The sequence below is a fragment of the Impatiens glandulifera genome, chromosome 1, assembly GCF_907164915.1.
Source record: "Impatiens glandulifera chromosome 1, dImpGla2.1, whole genome shotgun sequence".
In the NCBI taxonomy this organism is placed as follows: Eukaryota; Viridiplantae; Streptophyta; class Magnoliopsida; order Ericales; family Balsaminaceae; genus Impatiens; species Impatiens glandulifera.
The window spans coordinates 53808413-53825438 of record NC_061862.1 but is presented as its reverse complement, the minus strand read 5'-3'; the positions used below and the strand labels follow the sequence as shown (position 1 = coordinate 53825438).

Genomic DNA, 17026 nt, shown 5'->3' with positions numbered 1-17026 from the left:
ATATATATATATTTCTTTGATTGAAAACTTAAAATTCACGTCTAGTCGTTCTGCTGCTAATCACTCAAAACCTATCACCGCCTCCATCTCATCTCTTCTCCAGTCGACGTTACTTCAGTCGCTGCCGCCGCCTCCATATAGTTCTCTTCCCCGCTCGTCGTCTTCTCCACTCGACACTACTCGAATAAATTGTATAAAATATGTTTTAAAAAAAATCGAATCGAATACTCGAATCGAATAATACGAATATCAATTTCAAATCGAATACGAATCACATTAATTATTCGAAAAAATTTCGAATACGAATACGAATATTCGAATAGTTTCACGAATACGAATCGAATACAGTAATATTCGCTTCGATTCGATTCGTTTACAACCCTAGCACCAACTACCAAGAGCATTAGGAACTAAATACATATAAATAAAATAAAAAGGCAAGGAAAAATGCTTTTACAAAGAATACTTAAATAATAAGGGTATGTATAACAAAACTAGAGTACATTTAATTTCCAACCTAAGAAGAGGAATATTCAAATTCAACTGTAATATCCACCACCCTAAAAAACTAAACAGAAGTACAAATGTCACAAGCAGCTTTCTTAAAGAGAGATGGATCTCTACAACTATATATTTAGGTAGCAGCAATATTTGCACATCCATCATCAAATGATATTCAGTTGTATAGTAATAGATAACCTACAATGACACCTTCTTTTCCCCACAAAAGTTCCAACCCCAAAGAGATATTTTAGGTCATAAAGAACTGTTTCCTTTTGAGAACCCAAAAAAAAATTACGAACATTTCTGCTGGGCTAGGAAGAAGAACAGATAATGTAAAGAATTTTTGTGTCTGGCAATTTTGAAAGTGAATTTAGGTATATGTCCGGTTAGGTACCTTTAGAATTTGGTAACGAGTTTCCTCCCAAGGATGAACCGGAAAACAGTTAGTTCCTTCTCAAACTGAACTGAACTGCTCTATCTATCTTTCACGCATAATACATGTATAGACTGTTTGCAGCAGCACATGCAATTGCATTTTCAGTAGGATGCCATGCCATGTGGAGAAGTTTTGTAGTGAAATCAAATGAATTCCCGTTTGCATCAGCTCCTTGATTATTCTCTCCGCCTGTTAACAAACATTATTCCGGAATCAAAACATTTTTTTCTTAACTTCTAGAAGGATGAGGAGAGAATTTTGAAGTAGGTGCACTCACCTCGTCTGACAACTCTTGTTAAACTACTAATCGATCTGGAAGGCCTAGATGGAGGAGGCTGATTTTGTCTCCTAGAAAAAAAGGCATGAAATATTGTCATGTTTCTATAGTTACTATTTAGGCTATGTTTGGATGCGTATTTAGTATTTTTAAATCAGTTCTTATGTTTGGAGATATCATAGAATTGTAATTCTGAAGTGGGCATAATGGAATTGAAACTTACAAAATAATCATTTACATTCAACTTCATTGGAGTTATAACTATTAACTAGCCTTAATGATATTATCAAATCATTTGAGAAAATACATACCTCATGGGATTTTTGCTAGCTTCTAATGTAGTTGATTCTGTGCTACCATTCATAGAACCAAACACTCGGAAAAGATTGCTGGCAGTTAAAATTGTTTCGAGTTTAGATATATATAATATTCATACACCTTAAGATAAAACCACATGAAGAGTACCTGTAAGAGCCTGTAGCCACTCGGAGACCGTCACCACTCAAGCAACATTCAAATTTATCAAAGATTGAATCATTTTCGTACAGATCACACAACTGCATAAAACAAAAATAGTAGGCTTCCCTTTTATATCGAATCAGAAAAGATATTGGTTTTGACCAAAGAATAAATATGTAATTCACCTTGGGTCTTAAATATTCATGAACCTGGAATGTTGACACAGGACCCGCTGCCTTATTTATGTCCCATAACTGAATCAAAACAAAACATAAATGTTAGAAAGCCCTAATGTTGGACAAAATTACATTTAATCTACATTTGTTACGCTCACAAAAAATCACAATGATCTAGAAAATAATCTGGATTATCCAAAAATAATAATTCTTTACCAAATGAAGCAAAAAAACACACTAACTTGGATAACATCATTAATCAAGAATATCAATTGTATCCCTATTCCCTAACTAACTTGGGGACTATGTTTATTTTCTAACTAATACTTCGGGGACTATTTGTATATTATGTCTTCAACAAGAACTATTCATCCCTTAGCCATTAGATGTTCTTCCGTCTCAACCCTCTGTTATACCTAACCCTACCACTTATTCCAGAATCATGGATCAAGTGTATCATTTTGTTTTAGATAGACATGCATTTAGATTATTAAACTAGCTGCAAATTTCAGAATGGAGCAAGTGTTATCATATGTCTGAACCACTATGGAATTACATTGATGTATAGAAATAATGTTGATGCAACACCAGTGCACATTTAGTGTAACCTATAGTACAAGTAATATGCTAATCAACAAACCTTAAGTGTCATATAGTCACGACTAAGTATGTATCTTCCATCCTTTGAGAATTTGATATCCGAAATTGATGCTATTATTTCAGTGAAAAAAGACCTTGAACCAGGTGCCTCATGTTCCTCAAACCTGTAAGCACATGAATCATAAATTGAGCCTATTTGGATACTGCATTTTGTGATAATCCTAATCCCACTTAAAAATTGTCAAAGTTAAAATTGAAAGTGATTATTCTTGGTCATGTGGTATTAAGATATTTCTATCATCCATATTATAGTGTGATTTTTGTTGCATAATCTAGTAAAGAGACTTTTTTTTCTGGATCATGTGATTATGGCCATAAAAGTCATTTACAAACACAACCGAGGAACTTACAATATAGAATGGGTGTCACAAAGAGCTGACTGCCGCAAATCAATAAGACGAATTGATCCTTTTGAACTACTATATGCCAACGTGTTACAGTGAGTAGGATGAAATTCTGCCGACGTTATCACCTCTGTAAATAAAAACAAGGGACAAACTCAAGACTAGATCATGTTGAAGATAGATTCAGATCAAAACCTCCGAAGATAGTACACGAAAAGGCATAAGATGGCTTAAATTTTATTACAACCAGATGAGATGGACGCACAGCACAAAACAGAACAAAGGTCTATATGATATTTTTAATTATTTTTTTGAGACTAGGGCTTTTCTCCCCGGTGGATGAACGTTCCATCGTCGTGACCTCCCACTTCAATCAAGGCGTTTTCAGTGGAAATCGAACCTGAGATCGCATCTATTATTTCAATACTCTTACCACTTGAGCTATCCTAGAAGGGTCAATGTTCTTTAGAATCTGTAGTTTTAATTGTTTTTGCTATTGACCTTAACAAATGCAAAGATATAGAATGCGAATCAAATGATGGATAAATAATAACAACAAACATAGAGAAAGTAATATTACCGGTTAGATCCTCCATGTTTGTAGGCTTCACGTCTACAATATTGAAACTCTGATTGCTAATTTCCAAATTCCAAAGATTTATCCGCAGATCATCAGCTGATATAAAGGTTTCTCCATCACTGGAATAAGGGAAGGAGGGAGGAGCGCGAGAGAGCACGTGAGATGTTGCAAAAACTACATGATAAATGATGGTGCATTTCAAGACGAAAATGATTGAGACACATATGTTCACCATTTAATCATTATAACTATCATGCTTGTTGTTGGGAAATATTGTAGCAGTTGTAAAATAGCAATTTGGTCATGCATGCTCAAGATCATGTTAACATGTCATAAACAAGAAGCACATGCCAGAGATATGTAAACAAAAATTATAGTCATGCGAAAAGGCCTCAAGCTTTTCTTTCTGCTGGATCGATACAAATGTTACATTTTTTCCTTTCTAATTATTGCCAATTTCATCCTCGGTTTGTCAACTTAATGAGGGAAGACAGGACAGCCCTAACCAGTTGACAAAGGTGTAAGCATAACTTCACAAAGGCAAGGTTCTTGTATCGCACTAATATCTAACTAATCTAGGGTGGACTTTCCATGCTTACAACACTCTTGTAGCTATCCAAATTATAAACCCTTAGCTTGTACAAAAAGTAACAGAAAATATTATGTTCAAACAAAAGGAAATAACATCTGTTGTTTTATGCATATCAACAGAAGAATCATGAAATTAAAAACAACATGACTCAAGTGACAATGTTTCAAATTCAGGAACTAATCATCTTCACTATTCTCTTTCAAGCCATTTAGCACATAACTAGCCTCATCTTACAGGTGTTATTTCTCAGACCTGCACCAATGGGCATATATGATAATTAATTGATATAGTACATTCTGGAACCAATATGCCAAGTAAATTTACACCCCATACAAAAGCACAAACAGAAAGTTCCAATGGTGAAATAAACACTCTTTTTGCCAATTAGGAGAAATGATAGTTGAAAAAAGATTTCCCACATCCTTTTAATGTGACAATCAATTTGTTAACATAATTCTTCAGTGAATACTGTCTTTCTACTTAGACCCATTTGTTTGACAAAAGGTTTATAATATATAGTTCTAATATGATGAAGTACTTTTAAGGCCAATGAACATATGAACTTTACACGCAAAAAAATGCATAAAAATAGTAAATCTGCATAAAATTGACTCTTGACCAGTTGACTTCCTATTTGAGGTCAAAACCTCAAGTCTTGGATTCAACCTGTATATGTCTAACACAACTATGACCTGACCTACTATTACTTGGAAATAACTTAAGATCTGGATTCATCATAGCATGGTTTCTTGCCAAAAACAACCATTTTCCCATGCATAATACATTGATGGAACATGTTATTCACTACCATGACATTTATGCTCTGCTTTTCATCAAGATTTGGTACACAGTGCTAGTGTAAAATTCCTAGTTAAAGAATTTTCCTTTTCCTGTTTTATACCACAAAAGGTATTCTTCGTCGTATATAAAGCATTTATAGGAACTACGAACAAGAAGAAATATTGTGGGTTCGCAGAATATAAGATTAAACCACAGTGGCAAGCAAAACCAAAGGATTTTGTTGCATGCAGTCTCCATCATTGATCATACATTTCTAAGAGGCATGTGGAATTAAGCAGAGCAAGAATTTCGCCAATGGATAATTGGAAAAGTATTTCTAGATAATGCTCTTAAACTGAAAGGAACTAAGTAATGTATTGTACTGCAAACGTTAGTTATGAAGAAACACATAATTGGGCTATGTGAGATTACCCACCTATTATTAGAAATGGAATTGATGTGATAGTCATGTGCATGTGCATATACCCTTCTACATCTTGCCACAAGGCTGGTGTCATGACATTTTACCTGCAGATCATAATCAATGAATTTTGCAGATATTTTAGTAAGAAGAATACAAAGATACCTAGTATATCTCATCTGCAGAAGACAACCGTTGTATTTTCTGATTTATCAGCTATTAGTAGAAAGTCAACAATATTAGGACGCCATTAAGGATGACCTAAAGAAGTCAGTATACAAGACAACCTACATCAACCATCCATGCTCAATCCCTGATTAACAAGATTTTCTATTTTATCTTCCTAACAACAAGCAGTGCAAACTCTTAACCTTAATCTCAGTCAGATATCTCACTACACAGGAAATAAACACCCCATTTAGCTTTTGTTGTTAGAAGTTGCCCATTGTACATCCGGATGCTAGACAGGACATGCATTCAATTTTAATTATAAAGACCAATTTGGTTTATATGTTGGTTGTTGATTTCAGAACTTCAGAGGAAATTGAGTAAATTAATTAAGCTTATTTAAAAAAAAAAGCTTCAGAAGATGCTAGTGTTGCATTTGCTAAGTATTGATATGAGTAGAAATACAAGCATAAACATCAGTCACACCGCTTCCAAACAAGCTATATTGAAGTTTTGGGTTATTCATTTTGTAGTTAAAAATATTTGATAGGATGGAAAATCCAGGGGAGATAAAGAAGATCAATCAAATTATCAAGCAACACCGATATTCCAGTTAGGTCTACATTGAAAATATTTGCCATCACCCGATGTATAACCAGAAACAAACAATTATATGAGTAAATTGTTTAAATTAAGTACAGATACCACTGGTAAATGTAGAGATGAAATTCCGCCCAGTGGGATGGAGAAGTCGTTGCTCGGATTATTGTAAGACCTATCCAAGCAAACACCATTTGCAGTGTTTGGTTTGGTGGAAGAAGAGATGCTTGAACTGGCAACACTATTATTTCCAACAGTCGTGGAAGGATCAATATTCATTTCAGAGATTTTCTTGATTTTCTTCTCTTGAACCTGTAGATATAGGAAATATCATAAACCAAATAGGAGGTAGGTAATAATAATGTACAAACAAAACTAGAGATTGATTTCAACATGTTCTAGTGGGATAAATGAAAAGGGACAAATGCACTTGTCAACTAAAATGACAATTTTAGATGGTTAATGATATTATACAATTTATTCTTCATATTTTCTTTGATAGTAGACCAACTTTCCCCTTTACAATGCCCAGAAATTTTCAGTGTTTAGTTATCTGGAAATGACAGAAAAACAATTCCTTTTTTGGGGGGTAGGTATATCTTATACACTGGACTCCCCACTAAAAAGTTTGGTCTTCAATACCAACCAAGTAACCAGAATGCTCAGTATCTGCAACATTTACCAACAATCAGTTCATCCTAATGAAGAGTCATATCCTAATCAGGTATACCGCAATGGCCAATGAAAAAGTATTTAAGAGTGGGTATGTTTTGTGGCAAGTTGTTTAGAACAAAAGTTGTTTGCTACTAGAAAAATGCCTTTAAAGAATTTGCATAACTTCAAGAAATAGGAATAATAGTGCTCAAGAGATGCTCTGGGGGTACAAATACAGTAAAGAGCGATAAGGTAAAAAGGAGAAAAATATCCAAATTTATTACAGCTCAGTGATCAAAACAATCTGTTCTCATCATGTGAAGTATCTAGTGAATGAACAATCAGACGATAATTAAGTATTAACTTTACCTAGAAAGCAAAATAAGACTACTCACCTTCCAAAATTTAATAGTTTTATCATTAGTTGATAGCAGAAAAATGGCTCCATTAGCTGTTTGGCACCATCTAATTTTGTTGATTTTTTCCTCAATCTCCAAACTCTTGAGATAATCAAACTGGAGAGAAAAGTCCACAAAGAGATTATACATGTTTAAAGAGCTCAAACATAGGAACTAAATGAAGTTACTCTTAATGACCATTACCTCAGGTTCATGACTCTGGAACTCTGTTTTGTAACGAAACTCTGGATGTCTACTAACTGGAGAAGAATCCATCTTCTCCAGATCCCTTCTACTTCCACCATGCTGGAACACATTGCAGGAAAAGAAAATACCAGTTACAAAAGTAGAACAATAGTTCAACACAGATATAACAACTTTTGAAAAACATGCTGGAAAACATTTCACGTTGAACTTATTCTCTTTGTACAGAAAGGGGAGGGGTAAAGTCAAGGGTTCATGTATGCACATGTTAGATGGAAAAAGATACGTAAAAACTTAGCGTTTTGAAGATGTGTATTTGCATGCATCAACGGAAAAGACAGGTGAATAATTCACAACATGAGTACAGAGATATAACAACTTAAGAAAAAGGCAGGAGTCGTACATCCTTTGTATCAGTTCTCTCAAATAGTACCACTCTACCTCCACGATCGCCCGTAGCAAGATGATTACCACTCTTATCAAATTCAATTGCTGAAATGATATCAACTGACAGGAGGAAAACAGCATTAAGTTACTGAACATATGACAAGTTACCAATAACTGTACAAACATAAAGTTTATTATAAATCAAACACACAAGCTTCACTCTACCCACGTTAAGCATATCCAGCATAGAATACGCTACAAACAAGAACCAAAAACCTGAACTGAGAAGCGTCAATACATTATAGTTATTGCACAAGGTAATGATGAATTCTAATATAGATAATAGCATTACTAAAATGTTAAAACAAAATACAAATAAAAAAAAACATTGGCTCATTTTTCTTCCTACTTCTGCTGGTAATGATGATGTATATGCACCTGCTAAGATATTTTAGTTCTACATATGTCCTCCTTCAAAATCCACTTTAGGTTACACCAACCAAAAATGGTATTTTGTAGCAAAATTTCTTCTAGTATACCCTCTACCTCAGAGGACTAAACCAAAACTACATTACAAGCTTATCTAGATTCTCAGTTACAAAACTACATTGCTGAAGTAAATCAGCTTCTCATTGTTTGTGTATACCTAGTATCTCAATTCTTCAACACCTGAAGAATATAGCTAAGAATCAAGATTCTAAACAACAGGCCCAATTGACACTTAGCAATGTGGACAGCTTGAAGTACATGGGCTCTCATTACTGTCTCATGCCGAGAAGAATGAAAAGAAAAGATGTATGCATCATTTCAGAGAAAGTGCACACATAGGACATGAATACATCAACAAGATGGAGATCTGAATACTACTCTAATAAGCTAATTGATTAAGTTCAGTAGCACACTGTGAGACTTTCAAAAAGATTTTCAACTTATTGATACAACATATGCACGTGTAAAATGCATGTCACTATCTATTTTAACTTCCATGGTTGAATCAAACTGCTCTTTTCCCAATAGATAAAACAATTAATTACCCACAAATCAAAGATCACACATGTATCGATTACACTGACCATAACCGGATCGGAGAAGAAACAACAGTGACATCAATACCTTCTTGAACCTCTTCTCCAACCGAGCGTTCGCCAAAAACTTGAGAGAATTTCCACTCGAGCGGTGGCGGTGGACCCGCCGAAGCTGCCGTTCCCTCTCCACCACCGTTCATCTCCACCAGACGAATCAATGGGCAATCACAACCGCCAAGTCAAACCAGAAAATCCGAATCACTGCATCAAACGAATCGCCGATCACAACATCGAAATCGCGACGAAGAGAGTAGGGTTGTTGAATTCGGATTCAACCATTTGAAGTCGAAAAGAAGAACACAAAAGGCTTGATTCTCCTTCTCTCTCTCTCTCTTTGAAGGGGAGAAAAATGGGATTTTGGATTTGTAGAGTAACCTTAACACTGTGTCTATTTTCTGTCTACTACGAAATCGTCTCTCCATACTTCCTTATTTATAATATATGAGAATTAATCAACTCACATACCTTCATTTACATTTACATAACCTATTCATAAATTACTAAAACTGATTGGTGCGGTGACGGTAATTGTGTAACGGCATGTAGGCTTAGTGTCGTTATGATTTATATTGCATATCATGTAATTATTCTCTTTCTTTTCTTTTTTTTTTTTTCTGCAAAAGTTATTAAAGCTACTATAGTTTCATCCGTCCAAATTGAAGTGTTATTCAATATTGGGTACATGATTCATTTTATAAGTGATAATAAATTGTGATTATGAGACAAAATTAAACATTATGGAGACTTCGTCCCGTAATAAAGTTTTACTTTTAGTAGGACGCAAACAAGTGTCAACGTCTCAACAAAACATTATGCGTTGGCAATATATGAATAGTTTTTAATGTGGGCATTACTAAAAGTTGTTCGTTAAGATAATTCCATATAATTTTGTTGGAAAAAACTTTGAGAGTTAAAGATTTTATCCAAGATCTCGTTCTTTGGATGAAGTGTTATTTATAGTGGAATTCTAACGGATGATATGTGCATGAAAAAATGTTGTATTATAACTAGTCGTATGTGTCAAGAAGAGGTTGAATCGGTAACTCACTTACTTTTACATTATCGATGGTGACTAATATTTAAAGTTTTTGTGGAGTATTATTGAGATTCATTAGGTGATGCCCGAGTCTGTAGATAGTTACTAAGAAGTTTGAATTTATGCAGTTGATATGGCAGACTCACATATTTGAGTTATCATCCTAATTATTTTTTGGTGGACTATATGATTGAAAAGAAATCGTCGAACTTTCAATGGTCGTAGTCGTCTGATTCGTATCATTCATAATAATATTATTAGGATGTTTTCTGATATTCGTTTAGAAAGTCAGTAGAGTCTATCGGGGAGTTAATTATTTTTTTCGAGAATTTACGAGCTCGATAACTTATTAAGTATTATTTTTTTATTTGTTTTTTTTATGTCATGCCTTTTCGTTGTGTTTAAACAAATTTTTTTCATTTTTAATATATATAGACATTTTAAAAAAAAGAATAAAATAATAAATATAATCAAACTTTCTCATAATATATTATTAATTTTGTATCTTATTTTAAGGATATTTTTATTTTAAAAGGGATAAAGACACTTGAGTACTTCAGTGCTTTAAGAAATATACAATTTACCTCAGGTTTAAAAAACACCTAAAAAAATATTTATGTTTACCTCCAATAAAATTTTCGGTGATCAGTTTGACGCTAAGTTAGGTTACTTCATTATTTCATTACAAACTAAAAGCAAATAGTAAGATATTAGTGTATCTCAAATGAGAATTTATTAAATTCAAGACAATGTCGAAGAAATAATCCAAGTTGACAATTAAGATCCTATATAATTTGGTCATCATCCACAACGCTTGAATCGGTTCCTCCAGAGAAATCTAGTGGCAATAGTTTCAAAAAATAATTAACAAGATGTAGTTAGGGAAGGATAAATGTAGAGAGTAGTGAAGTAATTAAGTAACCTAACAACGATGGTCACCGGAAATTCAGCCAAAGGTAAACACATGTACTTTTTAAGGTATTTTTTAAACTCGGGATAAAGTGTTTTTTTAAAAGATAAGGTACTCAAGTATCATTATCCCTTTAAATATTTACTTTCTGCTTTATTTTAAGAAATTGTCTTTTTTAATAAATAAAATAATCAAACACGTTATGTAATATATATATAATAATAATGCTTAATTTCAAAGTATTTGGATTGTCATATCGAGAGCCGTAGTTAATTTGGATATGTATGTGAGAGTAAATTGATACTTGGGTCGGGTCATGGGTTGATCCATCCACCCATAAACTTGAAATATGTATATGATAGTAAATGGATACTTAGATCGGGTCGTGGTTTGATCCGCCCGCCCATAAACTTGAAAAATTAAATTAAAAATGTGATATACACAAGTTTTGAACTTATAACCTCACAATATAAGTTCAACGTTTTAACCAACACTTTATATTTTAAATTCAACTTCAAAAATGATGAGTCGAGAGTTGTGGTTAATTTGGATATCAGGATATGTATGTGAGATTAAATGAATACTTGGGTCGGATCGTGGGTTAACCCTTCCGCCCATAAACTTGAAATATATACGTGAGAGTAAATTGATATTTGAGTAGGGTCGTGTGTTAACCCACCCGTCCATAAACTTCAAAATTAAATAAAAAATGTGATATACACAAGTTGAACTTACAACCTCACAATATAAGTTCAATGTTTTAACCAACTAGACTAATAACACTTAATATTTTAAATTTAATTTCAAAATTGATGACTCGAAAGTTGTGATTAATTTGGATATATATATGTGAATAAATGGATAATTAGGTCGGGTCGTGGGTTAGTCCGCCCACTCATAAACTTGAAATATGTATATGAGAATAAATGAATATTTGGGTCGGGGTTATGAGTTGACCCGTCCGCCCATAAACTTGAAAATTTAAATTAAAAATGTGATATACAAAAGTTTTTAACTTATAACCTCATAATATAAGTTCAACGTTTTAACCAACACTTTATATTTTAAATTTAACTTCAAAATTGATGAGTCGAGAGTTGTGGTTAATTTGAATATCATGATATGTATGTGAGAGTAAATGGATACTTGGGTCGGGTCGTGGGTTAACCCGTCCGCCCATAAACTTGAAATATGTATGTGAAAGTGAATTGATACATGGGTCGGGTCGTGTGTTGATCCACCTGCCCATAAACTTGAAAATTAAATTAAAAATATGATATACACAAGTTTTGAACTTACAATCTCACAATATAAGTTCAATGTTTTGACCAACTAGACTAATAACACTTTTTATTTTAAATTCAATTTCAAAATTGATAACTCAAAAGTTGTGATTAATTTGTATATATGCGTGAGAATAAATGAATAATTGGGTCGAATTGGTCCGCTCACCCATAAACTTGAAATATGTATGTGAGAGTAAATGAATATTTGGGTCGGGGTTGTGGGTTGACCCGCCCGCCCATAAACTTGAAAAATTAAATTAAAATGTGATATACACAAGTTTCGAACTTACAACCTCATAATATAAGTTCAACGTTTTAACCAACACTTTATATTTTAAATTCAACTCAAAATTGATGAGTCGAGAGCTGTGGTTAATTTGGATATCATGATATATGTATGTGAGAGTAAATTGATACTTGGGTTGGATCGGGTCGTGGGTTGACCCATTTGCCCATAAACTTGAAATATGCATGTGAGAGTAAATGGATACCTAGGTCGGGTCGTGTGTTGACCCACCCGCCCATAAACTTGAAAATTAAATTAAAAATGTGATATACACAAGTTTTGAACTTACAACCTCACAATATAAGTTCAATATTTTAACCAACTAGACTAATAACACTTTATATTTTAAATTCAATTTCAAAATTGATGACTCGAGAGTTGTGGTTATTTTGGATACGTATGTGAGAATAAATGGATACTTGGGTCGGGTCGTGGGTTGACCCGCCCACCCATAAACTTGAAATATGTGTGTGAGAGTAAATGTATATTTGGCTCGGGGTCGTGTGGGTTGACCCGCCCACCCATAAACTTGAAATATGTATGTGAGAGTAAATGAATATTTGACTCGGGGTCGTGTGGGTTGACCCGTCCACCCATAAATTTGAAATATGTATGTGAGAGTAAATGAATATTTGGCTAGGGGTCGTGGGTTGACCCGCCCGTCCATAAACTTGAAAAATTAAATTAAAAATGTGAAAAATACACAAGTTTCAAACTTCCAAACTCATAATATAAATTCAACATTTAACCATTAGACTAATAACACTTTATATTTTAAATTCAACTTCAAAATTGATGAATGAATGATATTATTAACAACATAACATTAATATTTTGAAAAAGCTAATAATATTTTAATTCCATTTATATAATTTAATTTTTTATATATTTTTTTTCATAATTATATATATATATATATAATTGTTAGTTATATAATTATATATTCATACATAAAATTATAAAATAAATTAAGTATTTGAAGTGATATGATGGTTAAGTGTTCATTATGCATAATAAAGATTGGGGATTCAAATTTAATTCGGTACAAATTTTTAATAATTATAAAAAGGGAATAAGTTATATGTGATTCGGTACAAATTTTTAATAATTATAAAAAGGGAATAAGTTATATGTGGGTTGATAGTAAAGAATATTCTGGTTTGGATAATAAGAACGGAACTAACTAGTATTATATAGTTGATTGTATATAATTAAGATAATTTTATTACTTATTTTTTAAGATAAAAAATGTATAGAAATTTCCCTAGCTATATGGCTATTATAATATATCATCTTAATTGAATTAATCCATATTCGGTGCATATTTAAAAGAATTAAAAAAAAAAAACTCCACAACCTAGAGAGTGGTTACTTGTCCCCTCTTGCTGTGGTATTGAAATGGTAGTTTAAATTTTAAAAATCTACAAATTATTATCATTAATGACTTCCAAGCCTTATAATTATTGGTTTACATGGATCAATCATTACTTATAATTTTTTTAATAGGACCTGGGAGAATTGATTATCTAACCTTCTTCAACCTCTTATTAGAATGGAGAATTGGCCTTGTAGCCTTCATTATTTAACATCTTTGTTTTTAAGAGAATGGAGAATTTTTGGTCATGATGGATAATTTGTTAAATTATTATATTTGTGATTGTCATTTGCCTAAGTACTATATATTCTTTAATTATGGTTTGCATTTCGTTTTTCTTGGGATTAATGATTATTTTTGTGTTTAAGTAGTATTAGGAAAAAGTTATCTAAGATTTACTAAATCTGTTTTCTAACATTAAAATTAGTAAAAATGATGAGTACCTACATTTAATTTCCCGAAATCTTTAGAAAAATATGATGTCATCAATAAAGAATAAATTATTTAAGACATGACAATTTCTAGTAGAATTCATGTCCTTTTATTTTTCTTATTAATAGTGCATGAAAACGATTTCATACCTAAAATAAAAAATATTAGGTGAAAGAGAATTAAGTTTATTCCAAATTGTTGAAAAATCATAAGCTTTAAGAGTATAATTAACTTTTGAGTATGCATTATTCTCAACAACTTTGAGCTTTTATCATCAAATTGGGTTAGTTGGTTGGGCATTTCAGCAAAGTGGAATTTGATTGAAATTCAATGAATGAAGTGGAAATTAAAAAGTTTTCAAAAAGTATACAATCAAAAATGGATAAAAAAATACGCATATATTGTTTATCTTCCTTCTGTTCTCTATTCCGTGTGTTTCAAAATGGTAAACTCATCCTTCTTTACTTCAGTGCGACATTGAGTGATGTAGTCTAACTTGCGAATCTATAATTTTAGGATTTAGATAAACAAATGGTCATCTATGATGCTAAGAAGAAAAAAGTTAATGCAAATGCAAAGAGGAACGAATTGAAAAAGACAACGAAGAAAAGACAGTGTCGCAAGTTGAAAGGTAGCAACATATGATTCCTCTTAATGTTATGATTTTGTATTAAACTAGAATACTGGAATGTCATGATTTTGTATTAAAATGGAATACTAGATCTTTTTTGCAGTGTTAAGGTATATAAGAGGAAGACAATGTATCGGAAGTCGGTCAAGGTTGAAAGATAACAAAAGAGATACTATGTTGTCATACTATTTCAACTACATTGTCATATTATTTCAACTACGTTGTCATATTATTCCAACTGCGTTATCATGTTTTATTAACTGCGTTGTCATGTTTTATTAATTGCGTTCTCATATTATATGATATGCGTTGTCATGTTTTATTAACTGCGTTGTCATATTATTTGACATGCGTTGTTATTTTGTTTAAACATCGTTGTCATGTTTATAATACATTGTTATCATGTTTATAATAGAACTCATGTTTTATTAACTGTTTTGTCATAATTATACTCTTTTTTTTTGTAGTGTGAAGATATCTAAGAAGAGGAAGTCTCACAAGGTTAAAAGGTAACAAACGAGAATGCCATATTGTTTGAACTTCGTTGTCATGTTAATTATACTGCGTTGTTATATTTTATTAACTGCGTTGTCATGTTTTTAATACTACGTTGTCATAATTATACTTTTTTTTGTAGTGTGAAGGTGTTAGGATCTAGGTCGCCGCTGGTGGACCGGGGGTTGGACCGGTTAGCGGTTCTCACTCGTAGGGTGGTGATTAATCCGGTTAGAGATTAACACCGGGGTTTCAATACTACACAACCTGTCACAAACCCTTGAACTAGGTTCAAGCGCGGAAGAGGTTTGCTTTCAGGTTGAAGCGGTACACTTGTATGATAGGCACGGTCGGTTTCGGATGATGAAGATTTGGAGATGGTGGGTCGGTTTTGGCAATCTGGATGTTCGGTATGGTTAGTATAGACTCGGTTTGGAGCAGTATGGTTAAGTTAGTCGGTTATGTAATGAAGCCAACAGAAAGTAAATAACACAAAAGGTTTTATGGATGTTCGGAGATAAAACTCCTACGTCACCCCTTCCTCTCGAAACCGCGAGAAGGATATTCACTAAGGAATACAAGTACAATCCGATCGAGACTTATTTCCTGCTCGATAATACTCTTACAATTCACACCGAAATTGTAACACACACTTAGAATTTAGCACTTAGGCTTTCTTGGAATAACACAGTTTTATCACTTGTAGTAAATGCTCTCAACGCTTCACTTGATGTCTCTTAATGTCCCAATATTTGTCCCGCATTTACTCTTCTTCAACTGCCTCCTTTTATAGGTGAAATATGCCAACGGTCATATTTCACTGCCTTGAATCTGATTGGCTGGTCAGCGGTGCAGTGATTCAGTGTCTCAGACCTGCGGTCGTCACAGACCTGCCGGTCTGTTCTTCCGGTCTATAAGACAGACCTGCTGGGTTTGTCTTTTACTCAATGTAGGCACTGTCTGTTTGGACAGTTGTCTGTACTTTGAAGATTTCCTTTCTGGCTTATCCCGAAGTAGAAGGATTCGGTAGTACGGTTTTTCTGCAGCCTATAGTCTTTCCTCAGACTTGCATAGATATGGAAGTATTCAGTCTGTTCCTTTGGTATCATTCTCAATAGATACCCGAAATGTCTTCTTGTACTAGTCGGCCACTTGACTTGGCCGAATATCTTTTGGTAGTGAAGTAACCGGACTTCTTCCGGTTATTCTTGTCTTGTGGATGATCGGTTGTTTGATGGTTCCGGTTTTGAGGTTTGGCCGATCCTTCCTTTGTGCGGTCACGTTCCGAATACACTTGATCGGTTTGGTATCTTGACCGGTTAGGTTTCTTCAGTCAGTTCTTTTGTTCATCCGGTCCGGTTCCTTGTTCCTGCATGGGAAGTTTGTTTAAGTTAGGTTTATTTGAACCGGTATGAATTTATCTAACAATTTCTCCCTTTTTGATTATTTTATTTACAATTATCAAAATCATGTAAGTTTGCAACCGTAGGCCGGTTGTTTTGTTTGGCCGATTTTTGAAAAAGACTTAGAGAATTTTTGAAAAATTTTGAGGGAGGAGTTTTGGAAGAGTCTTTATCTTTTATCTAACAATTTCTCCCTTTTTGATTATTTTATTTAAAATTATCAAAATTAAGTAGAAATGCAAAATAAGGCCGGATTCAAAAATAACTTTATATATATTTATAGATGACCGGAAAAGACAAAGCATAAATACTAAGGCAAATAAGAAAAGGAAGTATAGTCCCTATTCAGAGTCTGTGAATTTATAGACACTCTTCTTTTTCTTCGGTATCGGTTGCGGTTGCCTGGTCTGTTGGGAAGATCGTTGTCTTTTGGACTGGGACCGCAGC

The 17026-nt window shown here is 33.3% G+C and overlaps 1 protein-coding gene across 1 annotated transcript; it reads right to left on the bottom strand.

Annotated features, from left to right (window-relative positions):
* Window positions 1-446: 446 nt before the first annotated feature.
* LOC124938076 (serine/threonine protein phosphatase 2A 55 kDa regulatory subunit B beta isoform-like) lies at window positions 447-9128 on the bottom strand. The gene is made up of 14 exons (XM_047478451.1): window positions 8754-9128; window positions 7657-7760; window positions 7254-7355; window positions 7047-7166; window positions 6103-6309; window positions 5245-5336; window positions 3437-3555; window positions 2863-2986; window positions 2493-2616; window positions 1862-1930; window positions 1683-1774; window positions 1529-1606; window positions 1218-1288; window positions 447-1129 (listed from the first exon to the last, which is right to left on the bottom strand). The coding sequence occupies exons 1-14, from the start codon at window positions 8863-8865 to the stop codon at window positions 990-992; spliced, it is 1554 nt and encodes a 517-aa protein (XP_047334407.1). The 5' UTR covers window positions 8866-9128; the 3' UTR covers window positions 447-989.
* Window positions 9129-17026: the final 7898 nt, after the last annotated feature.